The 19,257-nt window shown below is 41.5% G+C and overlaps 1 protein-coding gene across 3 annotated transcripts; it reads left to right on the top strand.

Moving 5' to 3' along the window:
• The first annotated feature begins 1,294 nt into the window (after positions 1-1,294).
• rab3gap2 (RAB3 GTPase activating protein subunit 2 (non-catalytic)) lies at positions 1,295-18,048 on the top strand. Of its 3 annotated transcripts, none has more exons than XM_062439902.1 (35): positions 1,295-1,687; positions 3,465-3,562; positions 4,268-4,394; positions 4,557-4,638; positions 4,853-4,900; positions 5,039-5,114; positions 5,227-5,328; positions 5,471-5,570; positions 6,536-6,634; positions 6,886-7,034; positions 7,159-7,238; positions 7,739-7,831; positions 7,960-8,099; positions 8,379-8,574; positions 8,674-8,817; positions 9,781-9,863; positions 9,961-10,025; positions 10,104-10,194; positions 10,329-10,450; positions 10,654-10,867; positions 11,527-11,624; positions 11,753-11,861; positions 11,960-12,120; positions 13,150-13,321; positions 13,575-13,754; positions 13,878-13,984; positions 14,082-14,148; positions 14,293-14,363; positions 14,453-14,488; positions 14,579-14,653; positions 16,308-16,523; positions 16,765-16,854; positions 16,931-17,155; positions 17,325-17,489; positions 17,889-18,048. In XM_062439902.1, the coding sequence occupies exons 1-35, from the start codon at positions 1,579-1,581 to the stop codon at positions 18,039-18,041; spliced, it is 4,143 nt and encodes a 1,380-aa protein (XP_062295886.1). In that variant the 5' UTR covers positions 1,295-1,578; the 3' UTR covers positions 18,042-18,048. The 3 variants fall into 3 exon arrangements, with proteins under 3 accessions (XP_062295886.1, XP_062295887.1, XP_062295888.1); XM_062439903.1 differs by having other exon boundaries at positions 4,274-4,394; XM_062439904.1 differs by having other exon boundaries at positions 3,471-3,562.
• Positions 18,049-19,257: the final 1,209 nt, after the last annotated feature.

Consider the following 19,257-nt stretch of genomic DNA (forward strand, 5'->3'; position numbering starts at 1 on the left):
AGTTTGTCATATACTGGCAATATGCAAGTGTTGTATTTTTCAGAAATTGAATATAACAGAGGTTTTCAAATTGGGGTTAGGTGGGCCTCTCCAGGGGGGCTTACAACAGTTTCAGGGGAGGCTCAGTGAATGGAAAAGAAAAAAAATATCATATTAGTTATTACATTAGTTATCAGAGGGAGATCACAAAGAATAGCCTAAATTTGTGTGATTTGGTTAAAGAGATGGTTTAGACATACTGTAGTCTGGGGGAATTTTACTGTTTTTCCAACTTTCCCAGAGTCAGAAACTAATAATGCCTGCAGACAGACCTTTTTATGTATTTGGTGTTGTCTGAGGTTACGTCAAACAGCAATATCAGACTATCTTGGCTCAATTGTTTAGTGCCTACGGGATCAAATAACTTAATAATGATCCCAGGAATTTAGTGAAACGAAGCAAGTTAACTAAGGGGTGGGTGGCGGGTGGGTGCCTTTTTCCAAGCTTTGCCTGAGGGGAGGCCCACAGTGTCATACTTTGAAAACATCTGGAATATAATATTAAGTATTATAAGTACGTTTTAATTAGTGTATAATCACCTAAAATTCAGCTGGTTGCATCTGCAACCTCAGTGCTAGATGCTGCTTAGTACTACACACTGGTCCTTTAATCAAGAATAATATAACTGCAAAGAATTATGGAAAATATGTTTAACCACATTTCCTTCTCGATTTATCACTAAGACAGCAACCAGAATATATGAATGCACTTTGTTTATATCAGTGACATTGGGTTTGGCTGCTTCGCCTGCAGTTTTCCACAGATCACTGTTTACATTTGAAAAGTAATGCACATGCTCTACATTAAAAAAAAATATACACCATAATGGCTGATGTTATGAGTGCAGCACTCTAAAGTTTAGCATTAGAAAAATGAAAATACAGAGCATGGCTTAAGATCAGAACCACTGACCACTCAAACATAGATTTATACCGTCCTCTGCTGAGCAAACGGTGCACACACACTTTTGCAAACGCCAGTAAATGACACTGTAGATTAGTGTTGAGTAAACAGTAAATTATACTGTAGACTAAACAGTAAATTATACTGTAGATTACACTGTCGATTAAAGAGTAAATCATACTTTAAATTATACAGTAAATTATATTGCAAGTGCCCCATTTAAGTTAGACCCTAAACATTTTATTTTGGCAAATCATTTCAAGTCTCCTTTGTAAACAGTGTACTCCGCTTTTATTTTGAAAAGATCGACTCAGCCGTCACCCGGAAACACTTCAGTGTTATTATGCTAGCGATGTGTCATCAACAATACACCAGCGAAAGGGTGGGAACTGCGAATATTAGGGAAAATAAGAGCACCAGACACTTGTAAATATTTATTTAGTGGCCAGTTTTAAACCAGTGAGACATGCTAACTTTGTTAGCAGACTGTCATTCATGTTAACTCGACGGCACGACTCGCAAACGGTCTCGAACTGCTAAGCTACGTTGATCTTTTTTTCCAGCTGGACTGTTAGCACGCAGGCTAACTGGCTCATTCCCTGTCTGCTTGTGGTCCTGACGGGACGGGAGAGAGAGATGTCCTGCAGCTTATTGGAGTTTTGTCGGCTCCAAGAGCTCAAAACGGTCAGGGACTACTTGTTCCAGAACCAGAAAAGCGAGCCAGTGGAGGAGAAGAATCACGCAGGTAGTAAACATGGTCATTAGATAGACCGGTGTTATGTCCAAGTCTGTTCCCCTGTCGATATGTGTTCCTCCTTCTTCATAACCCCAACCTGCCATCTTCTGAGGTGTTTAACCTTAACTCCACGCTTACCTTAAACTCAACCAAGCTAACTATAACCATAAACTAATTCCAACTACGGGTGTGGTGCTATGACAAACACAATTTTAACAGGAGGGGAATCTTACTCGAGGGGGAACAGACTTCAACATAACACCGGACTAACACAGTATAGAGTTACAAAACGGAAAAGTATTAGCTACCTGTGGATGTAGTGCTAAATAAACTAAGTTATATATAAGTTTAAGGCTGTAATGTGCACATATAGAAAACTAACGTAGTTGCCTTAGTAAGCAAGATTGGGTGGTGGGGTAGAGGAGGGGGACTGACATTTTTGGGCACATGTTAATCATGAGCTACATCATATAACCATCGGTCTTTTTATGTGGCATAAATCCCTCTCATAACAACGTTTTCTATTGGTCTGTCTGGCAGCTACATTATAATGTAGCAGTAGTGTTTATTTAGTAGTAGTAGTATTTATTCAGTCATCACAACATAACAAACAGAAAAGTAATTACAGTATACAAGTATATAGATTCTATTCATGTAAGATGTTAATGACTGAAAAGGTATAGGCAGAGGCATAATGCTTATATATGCCTATCCTACATAAAACCCCACATTAAATTAAGCAACCCACCAAAAAATAATAATGAAAATGAGAGAAGAAAAAAAAGAAAAGACTACCTATTTCAATGTGTAACTCTCAAAAATAGCCCTATATGCCCTTCTTTTGAAATTTAATAGTGAGTTACATATTCTCAAATTTAAGTCTGAAGCCTTATTCCAAAGTTTAACCCCAACAACAGACATACTCCTGTACTGAAAAGAGTCTTTGTACCGGCTCTGGCAGTGACTTTATTTTAGCTCTGTACATTATTTGCTTTATTTTAAAATAAACCAAGTCATTTAATTTTAAAACGCGCGACTTCATAAACAATGGGTCGCGTGTTTTAAAATTCAATTTAGCAAAGTGTAGGTTGGGTGGGGCTTCAGCTGTGCCCTGCAATACCGTCAAGCCACACTGACACAGGAGGAGGAGATCTGTCTGCCTTTCTTTGCTATGAGTCATCCTGCACGAAGGCACCTGAACGCATCACTGCAGGATGCTTAACAAGAAAAAGAACATCCACACTAAAAGGGCATACGCCACACACACATGCACGTGTCATTAATCGTCGAAGCGGTAGATGTGTATATGGCGAGGTGTGTGTCATCACCGCAGCCTTCCAGCACATTGACAGTGACCCCCCACAGGCACACTGCACCAGATGTCCATGGCAACAGGATTTCGTCATGGATTGCGCTGATTTTTCTGTCACTTTGTCTTCCACCCACTCTTGATATTGTTAGGTTATCCTCCTTTAGTGCAGCCTGTGCCACCAATTCCCCCCCTTATCCTTTCTGCTGTATTTTTTTTTCTTTTTCTTTTTTTCTTTTTCTTTATTCTGTTAATATATCATGCATGTCCATTAACCCAGTCCAGGTTTTTCCTGTAATTTGACATATCTCTTCTTGGAACTGAAACATATTCAGTGTGTTAGTAACCTGCCTGTAGGTGCTTGGTCATATGAATAAAAACATTTCACCTATAATTTGCACAAGCTGCTCTGTCAGCATGTGTTCACAAAATAAAAACAGTTTAATTTAATTTCTCTGTTTGTTCACTTTTACCCAGCCGCAGCAGAAAATGAGCTGTCTTGGGAAACTTCTGACTGGGAGGCAGCGTGGGATGCTGGCGACGGCAAAGAGGAGGAAGCCACTCCTGCAGCAGCGGTCTGTCTTCCTTTTGTATTTCATTATGTATCATCATATTTTCATTTCTTCCCTCCCATACTCAGCAACATGTGGTTTTACAAAGCTTACTCACACACTGTACGCAAAAGGCAGTATAAATCCTATAGAAATGATCAATAATATTTCAGTATTGTTTCCTTTTTAATAATTCCCCTTTATTTTATGATAAATGACCCCAAAATAGTAGCTGTTGATGTTGGAGAAAGCCACAAACAGAGATTACATGTGTTGTTCAGTGACAAAACACTCTTCGACTTGGTTCTGTTTTGGTTGGTGGGAAGCTGGTGAGGGATCACATTTTTGTTGCTGTGCTCCCAAGTTTATCTGGAGTATAGGGAAATTGGACACTTTAAATATAACAAAAATATCCAGTTCTGTTCATATTCATTGAACTCAAGGTGCTGCGTGGTTATTGCTCACCATAGAATAGACTTTATTGTCATTGCACAAGAAGTACCACGAAATTTGCTGTGCCATGCCTGAATATAAAAAATAGACAGTAATAAATACACAAACACACACTCGTACACAATCATCCCAAATCAATAAATATATAAAAGCAGCTCGAAAGCAATATTGCACAAGTTGTTCCATTATTTCACATTGAGTTAGGTTGTAATAAAAAGATTCTCAATGCAGTTGATGACACAATGGTGGGGCACTGACTCACTGACTTTCTTTGCTGTGCAGGTGGAGGAGGAGGAGACCACAGGCCAGAGCGGACCCTGGCTGCATGATTGCATCGTGTCCCTGTCGCCCTGCTCTGACCTATTAGTGGTGGCCCGTGAACAGAAAGCTGTCTTCCTTTCAGGTCAGATACTCTAAAACAAACACACACACACACACACACACACACACACACACACACACACACACACACACACACACACACAAACACACACACACACACACACTCCTCTCTAAATAAACAGAGGAGTTGTGTCTTGGTGTTAACGCTTATTGATTCCTACAGCGAAGTGGCGCACGGATGACAGCGGCAGAGAGGAGATGACCCTGGCTGTGTCTTGGACTGGAAGCCTCAGCACTGACGAAGGGTGAGAGTGAATTAGATTCACACCAGGAGGAGTAACAATGGGAGGCAGGGATTAGAAATAAACCTCAGCATGACAAGGAAAAGAGGATGAAGAGGGATCACATTGAAAGGGGATGGTAGAGGAACTAATGAAACAGAAGACAGAGCTGCAAAGGGACATCTGACACGCATATACTTCATCTTACTCTGTGTGTGTGTGTGTTTTCTCTCTGCAGGGAGTGTGTGAGCAGCTCCATCTGTATACCGCTGGCAAGCCAGAAAAGGTAAGAACTGCTAGTGTGGGTGAGGGAGAAAAACATCTGCAGAGTGGCAACATGCCTGCGTGTGTGTATGTGTGTGTGTATACATGTGGTAAGAGCTGCTTTTAACAGTGTGTGTGTTTGTTGTTTGTGTGTGTGTAGGAGCTCCACAGGACGGCCTGACTGGACATGCGTCGTAGTGGGTTTTACTTCTGGATACGTCCGCTTCTATACAGAGGTAACTTTTCAATGCACAATATTTTTCCTCTCAATTTTTCATGCACAGATAGCAGTGAAAAAGTTAAAATCGGTCTTTAAATAATCAGGAATGACATGTTGTTTCTCTACAGAATGGGGTTCTACTCCTGGCTCAGCTTCTGCACGAGGACCCCGTGTTGAGACTCAAGTGTCGCACCTATGAGATCCCTCGCCATCCTGCAGTAACCGAGCAGGTAATAACACATTCCAGACACTGTTTCACAACTATTGAAATCCTATTCAAATTAAATGTATAATTATTATTGAGTGTGGAGATTAAAGTGTAACCTGCGTTCTATGTCAGCACATGTATGATAATTGATTTGTTGATCACAGCATGAGGAGCTGAGCATCCTCTATCCTGCTGCGCTAGTCACCATCGACGGCTTCAGCCTCTTTCAGTCTCTGCGTGCATGCAGGAACCAGGTGGCAAGAGGTACTACTACTTCTCTGTGTGTGTGTGTGTGTGTGTGTGTGTGTGTGTGTTTGTGTGTTTGTGTTTGTGTTTGTGTGTGTGTGTGTGTGTGTGTGTGTGTGTGTGTGTGTGTGTGTGTGTGTGTGTGTGTGTGTGTGTGTGTGTGTGTGTGCGTGTTTTTTTGTGCATATGAGAGCTACAGGGCTGTAGTGTTAAATATTCCAGTATGTTGCAGTGTGTTAACAGAAGATGTTTTCTTCACTTGCTGGCTTGGTGGATAGACATTGCCACAAAACATGCAGGTACAAAGGAGACAGACACATACTTCCATCTGTAAGCAAACCTTTATAGACTGTAGAGGGTTAGTCAAGCTTCAACAGGGTGTTAGTGATTATCTGTGTAGTAGTACTGTGTGTGTTTGTGCGCATGTCTTTGTATCTTTGAGAGGACCAATTTTAGAACCAGCGTTGTGAGGACATATCTATGTCGTGAGGACATTTTGGCCGGTTTTCACAACTTCAAAGGGCAATTTAAGGGTTAAGAGTTAGAGGTAAGTTTAAGATTAGAATTGGATTTAGGTTAAGTTTATGGTAAGGGTTGGGTTTAGGCACTTAGTTGGGATGGTTAAGGTAAGGGGCTAGGGAATGCATTATGTCAGTAAGTGTCCTCACAAGGATATAATGACAAACGTGTGTGTGTGTGTGTGTGTGTGTGTGTGTGTGTGTGTGTGTGTGTGTGTGTGTGTGTGTGTGTGTGTGTGTGTGTGTGTGTGTGTGTGTGTGTGTGTGTGTGTGTGTGTGCTTGCTTAATGTACCCTTAATGTACCCATATGTTTTAAAGCACTCTTTGGTACTATTAAAGGGCAGTACAAAAACACTACAAGTGTAGCTAAATGTGAGGCTGGTCTACTAACCAAAAGCCATCAACAGATGATGAAATTCCTGCTACAATCTTTGTTAATACTTTTTTCCCCCCTGTCAATCCAGCTGCAGCAGCAGGAAGTGATGTGATCCAGCCTCCTCCTCTGGCCTATAAGAAGTGGGGTCTGCAGGACATGGACACCATCGTGGACCACAGTAGTGTGGGTAAGAGACTATTTCTGACAGTGACTGAAGCTCATTCTGACTTATTATTATTGTATTACATCAGTTTCTATTGCACATATGACTTAGTGACAAAATTCTCACAATGTTAAGACTAAAAAACTAAAAACGAGAAAGAGTTGAGTTACATGCTAGTAAAAATTCCCTTGTTTAAAATAAATGGAGTGAATAATAAATAGTATTAAATTCCTGTCATTTTCATTCTGCTCATCCCTGTTCTCTTCTCTCGTTAGGTGTCATGACGCTGTGTGTGTTTGATCAGATGAAGAACGCATCTATCCTGGGGGGGTTTAACGCTTCAGTTAAGGGCAGCCCCCCCGCCATGAGCCAGTACGTGGCTGTGGGAGGTGGGCCGTACACTGGCTTTTACTATGCTGTAGAGGTGAGAGGTGACAATCAGCCGTTAAACATGTCAATCTGCAGAGAAAATGATACAAAGTGTGCATTTTTGAGACTTTGATGAATAAATGTTGCCGTTTTGTGTCTCTCTCTCTGTCTGTCCTCAGGGAAGCTCCCAGCCTCTTCTCTCTCATGTGGCTATGGCTGTAGCCAGTAAACTCACCTCAGCCCTCTTCAACGCTGCCAGGTGTGGTATTCTCTGTGTGTGTGTGTGCGCATGTTAAACTGTGCCTCCATATGTGTGTGTATGCAGAATGAATTCTGAAACATAAAGCAGTTTGGAGCCTCATGAGACAAAGAGGGGCAACACTAACAAGCACGGCTCAGTTTGTGTCCCGTATTGTTTAAAGAGCAAATAAGGTCTCCAGTGTTTCTTTGTGCTTGTTTGTGCCCTTAATTGCTGTCACACACACACACACACACACACACACACACACACACACACACACACACACACACACACACACACACACACACACAGAGACTGAACTCTACTGCTGTAACAGCACAATGCAACCTCATCCACACTCTGAATCGTAGCCTGTTCTCTCCAGAGTGCCAGAATAATGGAGCACAATTTGCTTTCATCCTCCCTCGAGCTTCCTTTTACTCTCTCACCCTCCTCTTTTCTATTTTACATGGATTCATTATCTTCTCTCACTCTCCGTCCCCCGCCATCACTCTCAGTGGATGGTTAGGTTGGAACAAAAACAAAAACGAAGAGGAGACCGTCCAGAAACAGAAACCCAAAGTGGAGCCTGCGACGCCCTTAGTAGTCAGGTACCAGTCATGATATCTCAGCAGTTTTCCTTTTGTGCTGATTAAAACTGGCAATATGAAGCTCGTCCTTTCTCTTAAACCTGACCCCTCTCTGACTCTCTCTCTCTCTCTCTCTCTTCCTCTTCCAGATTCGGTCTCCCTGACTCCCGTCGCCACGGCGAGTCCATCTGCCTGTCACCCTGCAACACGCTGGCCGGAGTGACTGATGACTTTGGTCGAGTCACGCTGATGGACTTGGCCCGGGGCATCGCAATCCGCATGTGGAAAGGTGAGAAGAACATGGAATAAAGCTTGATTTATAGTGTTGAGTTAAAGCCACCAATATAGGATCTTTGTAAAAGATTGAGTAGATTAAGAAAGGACTTGTGCTAAAGATGTAGAGCTGTTCTTTCCCTCCTGTATCAATACTTCAATAACTTTGTGTTAAAAGTGCAACATTCAAGTATTGATGAAGTCTACCAGAAAACTTGATCCAACATTCATAGTATCGGTTCTTTGTTGAAAATCAGTTGTGACGTCCCCTGTGTCCCTGTTCTTTAAACTTCAGGCTACAGAGATGCTCAGCTGGGTTGGCTCCAGGTTCCAGAGGAGCGGGGCGACAGGCAGCACTCCCCCTCCGCTTCCCACCCCAGACGCCACGCTCTGTTCCTGGTGATCTACGCCCCTCGCAGGGGGATCCTGGAGGTATGGGCGATGCAGCAGGGGCCTCGAGTCGGAGCCTTTAACGTGGGGAAACACTGCAGGTACACACAATGCACTCTCGTTCACTTTCTATTACTATTAAACATAAGAGATTAGAGAAATTACAATCTTCTGATGTGTGTGTGTGTGTGCTCTTCCAGGTTGTTGTATGCCGGCTACCGTCTGATGGGGGTGAACAGCGTGACCAGTCAAGGTTGGCAGCTTCACACTCAGCAGGTGTGTCTGCTGGATCCCATCACAGGAGCGCTGAGGACGGTGAACATCCCCTTCCATCTGGCTCTCAGGTTCGCACACACACAGACAGAGAAGCACACACACATACATTAAACTTAAAAAACACTGTAGGTCAACTCCCAGCTGCCCCCCATCCCATGGCATTTGGAGATGTTGCTGTCAGCCTTGCAGCATAAACCATTTAATCTACTGGAAGCATTTGAGCTGACATGGTTTTCTCTCAAGTCTGTATTCTTATTGGCAGTTGTGTCAGCTATAGGAATGGGTAAGCTGCATACCCTTACAGTGCATTAGGAATACTGCTGCTTCTTGCTTGGTGATGCTAGAGTTGTGCTGCACCCAAACACTGCATTCCACCTTAAAGTGTGGTCCCAATCTGAAGCCAGTCAGCTTCTATTGAGCAGCACCCTTTCCACCTTCCTCAGGGCGGTGGTTGGAGCTTACCGGTGTTATCTACATCAGACACACCCTGCCCACATACACCAGCTGTTTGTCTGATACAAATCTTAGCTGCCTTGTGCAACCAGTCTACAAGACTAGACTCAATGCAATCTTCATATTGTTTATCATTAAGATGTTTGTTCAGGCTTCCTATTCTCTTTTTCTTTCTCATCATACATTTAAACAATACAGGATACTGCATAGATAACACAGAACACCTCGCATGATGAACAAAATTGATTCCGGTGGGTCACCTGTGTGTATTAAATGTATTACTTGACAGCTGGAGCGTACATGCACTGCTTTAGGAGTTTAAGTAACTTGAACAAACTTCCTTTTTCAACAAAGAAAATACACTCTATGTAACTCAATCCATAAAGAACTTCCTGCTGTAACACAATGACACAGAGACATTTTGGAGTTTTTCCAAGAGTAAGGCTCAGTGCCAAAATAAAATGAAATGACAATAGCCTCCAGCCTGTCTACAGCTTGTTAAGGATGTCCTTTCAGTGCCCTTCTCATGGCAGCAGTCCATCCATACCTCATCTCTGTGTGTGTCCTCTCTGCTTCAGTGACAAGAAGAGCGAGCGAGCCAAAGACATGCACCTGTTAAAGAGACTGACTACTATACTGAGGAGCAGAGAGGTGGAGCCCGGTAAGAAATACAAGATGTATAGATGTAGACCGAGATGTGACGAGAGAGTTTTTGAGAGCATTTTTGATCCATTTTTAAATCTTTTTTTTTTTTTTAGATATTTTGGAGAGTGAAGCCAAAAGCGCACTGCTGGAAATCAAACACCCTGCCATTAAGAAGCAGGTACGATCATAGAGAAACACTTTATTGGATGACAGTGGCAGCCACATTTCTAAATCCAATCTTTGCCCTTACCTCCAGGCTCTTGAGTCTCTGCTGGCAAACAAGAACGCTCCTGTCTCCTGTCTCACTAACATCACATCAGCCTTAAATGACACTCTGAAACAACAAGGTAAAGCAGCAGTTCATCTGTAAGAGACTTTTTTTCTGTCACATTAAAACCCAAGTGTGTTTATATGTGCATTTTTAAGAAGACTAAAGAAATTATTTCATGGCTTTCTGTTCATGGTGTGTTCTTCATCACAGATCCTGAAGGACTGGACTCAGTGTTAGTGGAGCTCTGCTCTTCACAGCTGAAACTGCTCCAACTCTACAATGACATCCAGCAGCTGCACTCTGCTACAGACACACAGACCTGCTCTGAAGCTGTGAGAGGACACACACACACACACACACACACACACACACACACACACACACACACACACACACACACACACACACACACAGTGTTTGTTAATGTTACTCACATAAATATTAGTGCTTATGTAGACTGAGTTAAGGGTTATTGTAAATTAACAGTTAATTATCCCTCATAATCCCCACAATAAAATCCCCTCTCCTCCTCCAGCTGGAATCCCTCGAGGGCATAGAGGAAGAACTGTCCCGCGTGGGCCCCACTTTACAACGCTACGCCCAGCTCACCTCTAGACCCAGCGTCTCCTTCGCCCAGGACTCACCCAATTTGCCCCTGTCCGCCCAAGCCTTCCTCTCCCAGATGGAGTACACTGAGGAAGGGCAGCTGAACGTGATCCGCGGCTCTGAAACTGAGTGGAACAAGCTCGGTAAGGCAACACAAGTTTATGACCCACCTATACCATAATAGATCCAGTATCTGTATTAATCAAACAAACTTTATTTATATAGCACCTTTCATACAGTCTAGCGTAATTCAAAGTGCTTCACAGTTAGTGGATTGACAAGCTGATAAACATTGACAAACATTAAAAAAAAAAAGGAATAAAAATAAAGAATGAATTAAAGACAACAATTGAGACCAATGCACACAAGAGAAAATAAAAATGTAAAAATGTAAAAATGATAAAAATGTAAGTAAAAATAAATAATGAAATAGATATAAATAATTTTTAAAAATGAGTAAAATAAGAGAGATTAAGAGAAAAAAAGGTTTATTAAAAGTTAGGGTAAAAAAAACTAGGTTAAAATAAATTAAAAAGACAAAAGAATAGTCAAAAGACAAAGTTTAATAAAAACTGTACTAAAGCTAAAGTTAAAGATAAAACTGTAGAATTAAAATAATAAAATAGTATAAAATAAAGTAGACAAAATAAAAAATGATTCATCAAAAGCCAGGCTGAACAGGTAGGTTTTGAGTTTCCTTTTAAAAATTGTCAGAACAAACAGAAAAGCAACCTTTTTGTCTGTTGTGTCATTTCTTATTCGTGATAATGACTGAAGGTTTGCTCTTGTGTGTTCTGTGTAGGGAGCTTCTTATTTTGGGGCTGCCTGTATGGAAAAAGCCCCGTGCATGAAGTCTGTGATACACTACAGCAGGCTGGCATCAGTCCACAGCAGCTACTGGTAAGATGGAGGAAAACACTGATAGAGGGAATGAGTTAAGCTGAGTAGATGTTAGATAATTGTTCCCATTATCGACTTTAACATGTCATTTTGAATCTTTTCTTTTCTTTTCTTGCTTTTTCTGCCAGTCTCTGTTGTTAAGTGTGTGGCTGCAAAGAGAGAAGGAGGTACTACAGAAACCAGAGGAATACGCTAAAAACCTTCACACACTACTCATCACCTTCAGCAACATGAAAGGTGTGTGTTCCTGTTCAGTGTGTGAAGCTTTGTTTATTAGAGAGTGGAGCACAAGGTGAAAAAGTATGACTGCAAGATGAAATTCTCTTTTTCATCAGGTGCGGTTGAGGAGTCATGGGACACTCAGTCTATCTCCCCCTGGTGGCAGCAGGTCCGTTGCACGTGCGTCCAGTCGCACAATGCTGCCGCCTCTCTGCTGGCCGCCTTCGTTGCTCATCGTGCGGCTAAGGCGAGCATCACCAGCCGGGCCGACAGCAAGGTAGAGAAGTCTCATCTACACACTCACTGGTGCTCTCATCCAGCAGTACCATTAAAAATCAATGTAGGGAAATAATGGAGCACATGAATAGTTTAATCTAGGGGATCTATTTTAAAGCAAGAAATCCAATTTAAGTGTTGAAGCATAAAGGTAGCACTCCACTCTGTTTCACCATTTAGACATTCTGAATTACTGGTGACATCACAGCTATGTCTGTCCTTAACATATCATGGTTGCTTAATAATGTTTCTTCCCATCCTTACTCTTCTTTCCCCCACGCTCTTTAAAAGTATCTCAGAGGAGACTAAAAGTGAGGAGGCTCTTAGGCTTTGAAGGAGGAACCACAGTGGTGTCCTATGCAGATGTTTGTACCAGCTGATCAGCTGATCTGAGAGACAGTAAAATAAACAGCCAGCCTGTGTGGAAACAGCTTTACTGTAATATTAATAATATTGCATGACTGTAATACTGTAGATCAGGCATGTCCCAACTATTCCATAAAGGGCTGTGTACCTGCAGGTTATTGTTCCAACCAATCAGGAGCACACATGAATCAGCTGTCTGAAGATTGAGATCAGCTGATTAAATGAACCTTTATGGAATAGTTTGTGTGTAGAATCTGAATCATGAAAACAGTCTTGTTCATACTTTACTTGTTCATTTTTTCTTCATCAGCCAAAAGGTTTTTACTTTCCATTTATTTCCCGTTCCAAGTGCATCTCTGCTTCAGGAAAAATATACACTTATATCGTCAGTAAAGTTATAACCTGTCATTGTTCTCATTAATATTAAACGTATAATATCAGCATGAGCTTGAAAAGGACGCCATGCTTACAATACATGTGCTCTGGTAGTCTTGACTTGTATATGTTTTACAGTCGTTGTGCATCATGAGCATTTACTGTCTTCTCCAAATGACGCTGGAGTGAATGAGGATGTCTTTTTTTGGTCAATTGAATTCCTCCGTCCTCATGTCTCTTCCTCACACTCACTGGCTTTGACACCTCTGCATGTGTTTGTGTGTGACAGCTGCAGGAGTGGGAGACGGTGTCCCTGGAACTGGAGCAGTGGGTGGTGTGCGTTCGGCAGCTGGAGGACGTGCTGGTGCTGCAGACTCTGCTGTTGGTGCCTCCGCCGCAGGGATCAGTAGGGGGCGCTGCACCACAGTGCTCCATCAAAATGCTGCTGGAGGGAGGCACAGGTACGCTGAAACAACAATATCTTACTGTCATGTTTTAGTATGTAAGTTTCATTTTTCCCCTTAATCTAAGTACTTTTTTTATCCCTACTTAAGACACATACTTTTATATTTCAACCTCAACTTCAACTTTATTTATAAAGCACTTTAAACACAACATATTTGATCAAAAGTGCTTCACACAGACGAAAAAATAAAATAAAATAAAATAAATGACTATATTTCAGTTGGTTTCCTTTCTCATTTTTCTTCCAAGGTGGCATTACCGACAGTGTTTCCAAGTGGGTGTTCAGGCATAACTTGGCTCCCGAGCGGCTGAAGGAAATCCTGCAGGAGAGAGAAGATAAAGAGGCAGAAGATAAACTGGAGCAGGCGGAAGGAGAAGAAGGAAAGGATGAGAAAGAGAGAAGCCAAGAGGACACAGACAGAACAGCAGGTCAGACATATGTACAGTACAAGTCAGTGCAAGTGTGTCAGTAGATTGATATTTAACCTCATGGAACCTCTTTAAACCCTGAAATGTAATCACTAAATGAAACACTTTCTACTGTTTTTCCAGAGCTGTTGGTGGCAGTGTGCCAGAGGTTCCCACACTCCCTCTCACCTGATTTACTCTTAGCCCACTGCTGCTGGGAGTATGTGGTGCAGTGGAATAAAGACGCAGAGGTGCACACACCATTCTGTTTCTGCATATTTTTAATGTGTTATCAGAACCAATCACCTCTGTTCTTCAATCTAGACTCACACCTACTTCTCTTCCCAGGAGGGTCGATACTTGGGCTGGGCTGTGGAACACTTAAAACTGGTCTCCAGTCCACATATCCAACTAGGTTAGGGGCTGAAATACTTGTTATAAACACGCATACTAATTAATAAAAGTCATATTTATCCTGTTGTCAACTTAAGTCATTAGTCAAGCTATTAAACTGCACTCATTTACAAGCTGTGTGTTAATAGTGAGGTTTTTCTCACAGGTATTTGTACGATGATGTGGAGTACGTTCATTGTCAAGCGTTTCTCAGCAGCAGCCTTCCTCATGGAGAAGGTCAGTCATACACACACTTACACAGTCATGTCTGTGCATCTATTATGCTGCTGTTGAGTCTTTCAAAATATTCACACTCTTTTTTTCAGGTGGGGAAAGCACCCAAAGATCGCTTATTTCGACGAGTAAGTGACTAATGACTATTTCTATGGATTCCCTATTTCCTGTTTCTATGGTAAATGTATTAAGTGGTATATGTTTGTGACTGTGTGCAGGATGTAGGGATGGGAGACAAAGCCGTGACGTCGTTCCTGGGTTGCTGCGTCCAGCTGCTGCAGATCCTGATGGAGGTGACTGAGCTGTTGGTTAACAATAAGAGCCCTTTGTATTTTATAGATTACTATGTAAGTAAGGAGAAGACACTACAGAGCATGATGGAGAATGACCTGCAGCTTGCATCAATCCAATACAAAGCATGGACAGTGACTGAGGCTAGCAGCTCCAGCTCCATCTATGCTTTGTTGTTTTTTTGTTCCTTTTTGAATTTGTAAAGTTAAAATATTGTATTATACACAGCACCCTGACTTTTTGCATTTAAATTGCAGCATCTTCCAGCTTGTGTAAGTTTTAAGGCTTTTCACTGAGTGTTCATTAGGAGATATATTGACTTTATGTTTATTCATTATGTCTTGTGCCTTCTAACAATGACTATAACACGTTTAAATGAATCTCATTCCAAGTAAAGTTTATAGTTAGCATGCTGGGTATGTTGCTATTAATACATTAATACATGCATCTCAGTAGAATTTAGGAAGTTTGTGTTTGAAAATGTTTACTACAGCTTTTACTACTAATGTAGTGGCACTACTAATTATCACCATTTCACTGCTGTTACCACTAGTATCACTACTGTCACTACTACTAAAACACTCATTTGTTATTGAATAATGAAAATAATAATAATTAGAATGATAATGATAATAATAAACTTTATTTATAGAGCTTTCCCTTTTCCCTTTCATACAAATGATGAAGCTCAAAGTGCTTTACAGAGAAAAAGAAAAATACAATACATAAAACTACAGCAAATGAATCAAATTTTAAAATAAGTGATAAAATTAGACAATTTGTATTAATTAGATATTTAATGAAAAATAAGTTAAAATGACACTAATAGTCTTATAGCTTTAGGTAGAGCATATGCTGCACTTCCTATTTTCTATATTTAAAAAGACCAGCAGTAGATGATCTGAGAGCTTGTGAATCTTTATAAACAAGTTTTTTGTTTTGTTTTAAGAATATTTCTTTTTATTATTATTATTATATACAATACAAACAATATATACACAAACACCCAAAAAAACCCATATGGAAGGATGGGTTGACATCAATTAATACAGCAGTATTTATTGATGCCAACAGCTAAATCAATACATATCCCTTCTTTTTTTCTCTCTTTTTTTTCTCAACAAGATTGTTAGAAAACAATGCCATTACATATAATCCTTAAAATCTATTCTAAAATATACAGGGTGCCAATAAAGTGTAGCTAAAACTAGTAATACATACATAATATTTTTTGGCTTCCTTGTTTTGGTTAAAAGTCTAGCAGCAGCACACAATATTGAATAGGTTGTGAGTGTTTTGGTAGTCCAATAAAAATAGCATTGCAGTAGTCCAATCTATGTATATATTTATCTGGGATAGGAACAGCTATTTTGGCCATATTTCTTAACTGATAAAAAGCTGTTTTTGATCAATTTCTTTAAATGAGTATTTAAATTCAACTCAAGAATAATACATTGACATGTTAACATGTTGATTTAATTTGGCTCTTAATGTCCTTTTTAAGTAAATCGCCTAACTCTCAATCACACTTAGATGTTTGATGTATCACCCAGCTGGCTCACTTACAGTGTGTGCATGTTCTATATTCTAACTAAACTCTGAGCTGACATTAACATCTGAATTAACCACCACCTACCTCTTCTGTTCCCTCTCCAGGCTGACTCAGCGGTGGAGGAGATTTCCCCTCCTGAGCTGTCAGTAGAGGAGGCGTGGTGCGGAGCGGAGGGCCCCGCCTCTATAGCTGAACTGGCCATGGAACAGAAAGGTGTCCACTTCCCTCTGGTGCAGCACCACTGCCTGTTAGCCTCCCTGATGCACGCTGCTATGACCTTTATTCTGAAGGTCAAACCACTCAGCCTGTTTGACAGCAAGGTGAGGGGACAGAGAGGCACAAAGACCCATTTATCTTACACTTCATTATTAAATATGTTTCTGGGTTCCATTACAACCATTATTTGGACTATTAAATGCTGATTTGGCCTGTCAAAATGTCCAAAAAGTTCTTAATTTTATTGTTTAAATGGCTTAAATCTTATAGAAACATCTATTTTATGTCTACAGGTAATTTTGAATTGAATACTTGAGTAAATATAACGTGTGTGTGTTGTTTCAGGGTAAGAACGCTTTCTTCAGAGATCTGACGAGCATCCAGCTGATGCCCTCTGGAGACTCAGACCCAGGCCTGGTCTCACTACGACAAGAGGTGAGAACTGTGATGTGAAGAAGGAAAACACATCTCCTCATTCTTCATACTTCTAACCTCTCCTCCTCTGCCTCAGTTCCTCCTGCGGGTGCTGACCGGCTGGGTGCAGGCTATAGATGATGCTTCCAGCTCAGCCTCTGGCACCGGGTCTTCTCCGTTACCTTCTAACGGCCCCAAAGCTGACTGGTGGCCCTCGCTGTGTCTGGAGCTGGGCTCTCTGCTGCAGGTCAACCCCGACATCCTGCGACGGCACCTCGTGTGCGAGCTCTACAACCAGGGCCTTGACCTGAGAGCAGAGGAGGTCAGCAAAATAACCCGAGTGCAGTTTAGAGCCTCAAAGTGGAGAATGGCTCCAAAGCATGACGAAACATCTGGTTTACTCTTTGGCAGACAGAAGCTAAAAATCACAAGACAGTATTTGTATAGATTTTGCACCTGTAGTTCTTATCATGTGTGTGGTTATCATGCAGGTGATGCTAGAGGTGGAAGACAAGGACGTGCTGGGCTCTCAGCTGCTGGTGCTGACCGGCCAGAGGCTGAGCTACCTGCTGCTTCACAGTCAGAGCCAGACGCAGCCTGCCATGGAGCTGCTGGCCCGCCTGCCCCCCACCCTCTGCACCTGGCTCAAGGCTATGGTGAGAAATGTCTCAGCTGTTGGATGGACCGTCGTGATATTTGTGTTCCCCTCAGGATGAATTATAATAACTGTGTTGACACTTTCACTTCCCCAAATCATCAGGTTAATTTAGCCAGTACTTTGGTTTATAAGCAGATTTGTGTACAACTGACATTCCTATCACCTTTAGTCATACTTTACCCCTTTTAATAAGCAAATGCTATGATGCTAATATGGTAAAGTAAGATGCTGAACATAGTAAACATTATACCTGCTAAGCATGAGCAAAAAATGGGTCAATCTAGACCCAGTTTTTCCTTAATTCAATTTTCATATCATGAAATTCAAGACTACATTTTTGTCCTGGCTTTTAGACCTGTCTGCATGTGAGAACATGATTTTATCTTTTTTGTTTCAGGACCCCAGCGAGCTGCGGTGCCTCCTGGTCCCCCTCTCCCAGACCAGCAGGCTGGTCGGCCGCTTGATCGAAATGCTGCCGGAGAACCACGCCCAGTACAGCCTGGCTCTGCACCTGCTGGAGGCGGTGGAGGCCCTCACGACGGAGGACTGACCCTTAGAGGGAGAAGGGGGGGGGTGGAGACGTCTATGAAGGCATGACCATAGGAAGAGGAAAGGGGTGTTGGGAGACTAAATGAAGCAGAGATATATATATAATAATATGGTCACTGCTGAAAGACGCCCCCCCACCTCCACCATCCACTGTTGACATTGTCCTGCCACTTCAGAATCTGGACTGTGGAGTCCAGAAACACACACACACACCATGCTCATGGAGATTTTTTTCTTTTATCATTCAGATGATGTTAATACGATGAAATCATCCACATGACTTAATTGTAGAAGGCGATGATAAATATAAAGAGGGGATACGATAGACTTTTAACTCTTTTTTTTAATCCCTGATATTTTTGTGCATGTAACATAAATTATATTGAATACTTGCTATTGTTAGGATACATTAATGAGATGGTTATTAAGGAACGAGGCACGTCTTTCTCTTTGTCATTATGTCACCACCTCACTGACTGTCACATCAGACGTCACTCTGTGGGTTTCCTGCCTGTGTGCCATATCAGCGTTCGGTTCCAACACTTCTCTCCTTCCTCTTTCCGTCTCTCACATGGACAAGAGTGATGTATCATAAAGAAATGGACCTTATTTTTTATTTATATATATGCAGACAGTCCTGTACTAGCTGTGCCTGTACGCCTCCTATTCTGTAGTCCCTCCTCCGCCCCCCAGCTGCTTTCACTGGGCTAATTCAACTCAGAATAAAGAGGTTTCTCAAACGCTTTGATGTACAGTCTTCTCTACCTTTTTTTTCCTGACATTTAAAACACATTCTGAGATCAAAGTCCATTTATTTATCATTCAGACATTTTTTCCCATATACTTTTTGAGTTTATTATACAAAGATAAGCAGCTCACCCATATTTTATATCACCCTTATATGCAAGATCAACTCTCTGTTATCACATAGTGACACCTGTAGTGAATTCCTCCATATTCTATACATTTAAATATCACTTTAAAAAAAACAGTGGCTTCCCTCCTTCACTGTAAATAAAGTCAACACCTTTCATTCCCATCTATAAATACAGTTAATCATCTTCCTCACGCTGTATCGTAATTTTGGGTTTACGGTTCAAACCTGCTGTTTAAGCGTGTTAAGTGCATCAAGAATGAGAACCGGGCTATCAGCTGTTAGGACGTTCCAACGCGATGCCAGAAAGCTCAACCTCCGAGCTGATGTGGGAGTGTGAAAG

This window comes from Scomber scombrus, chromosome 19 (genome assembly GCF_963691925.1).
Source record: "Scomber scombrus chromosome 19, fScoSco1.1, whole genome shotgun sequence".
Classification (NCBI taxonomy): domain Eukaryota; kingdom Metazoa; phylum Chordata; class Actinopteri; order Scombriformes; family Scombridae; genus Scomber; species Scomber scombrus.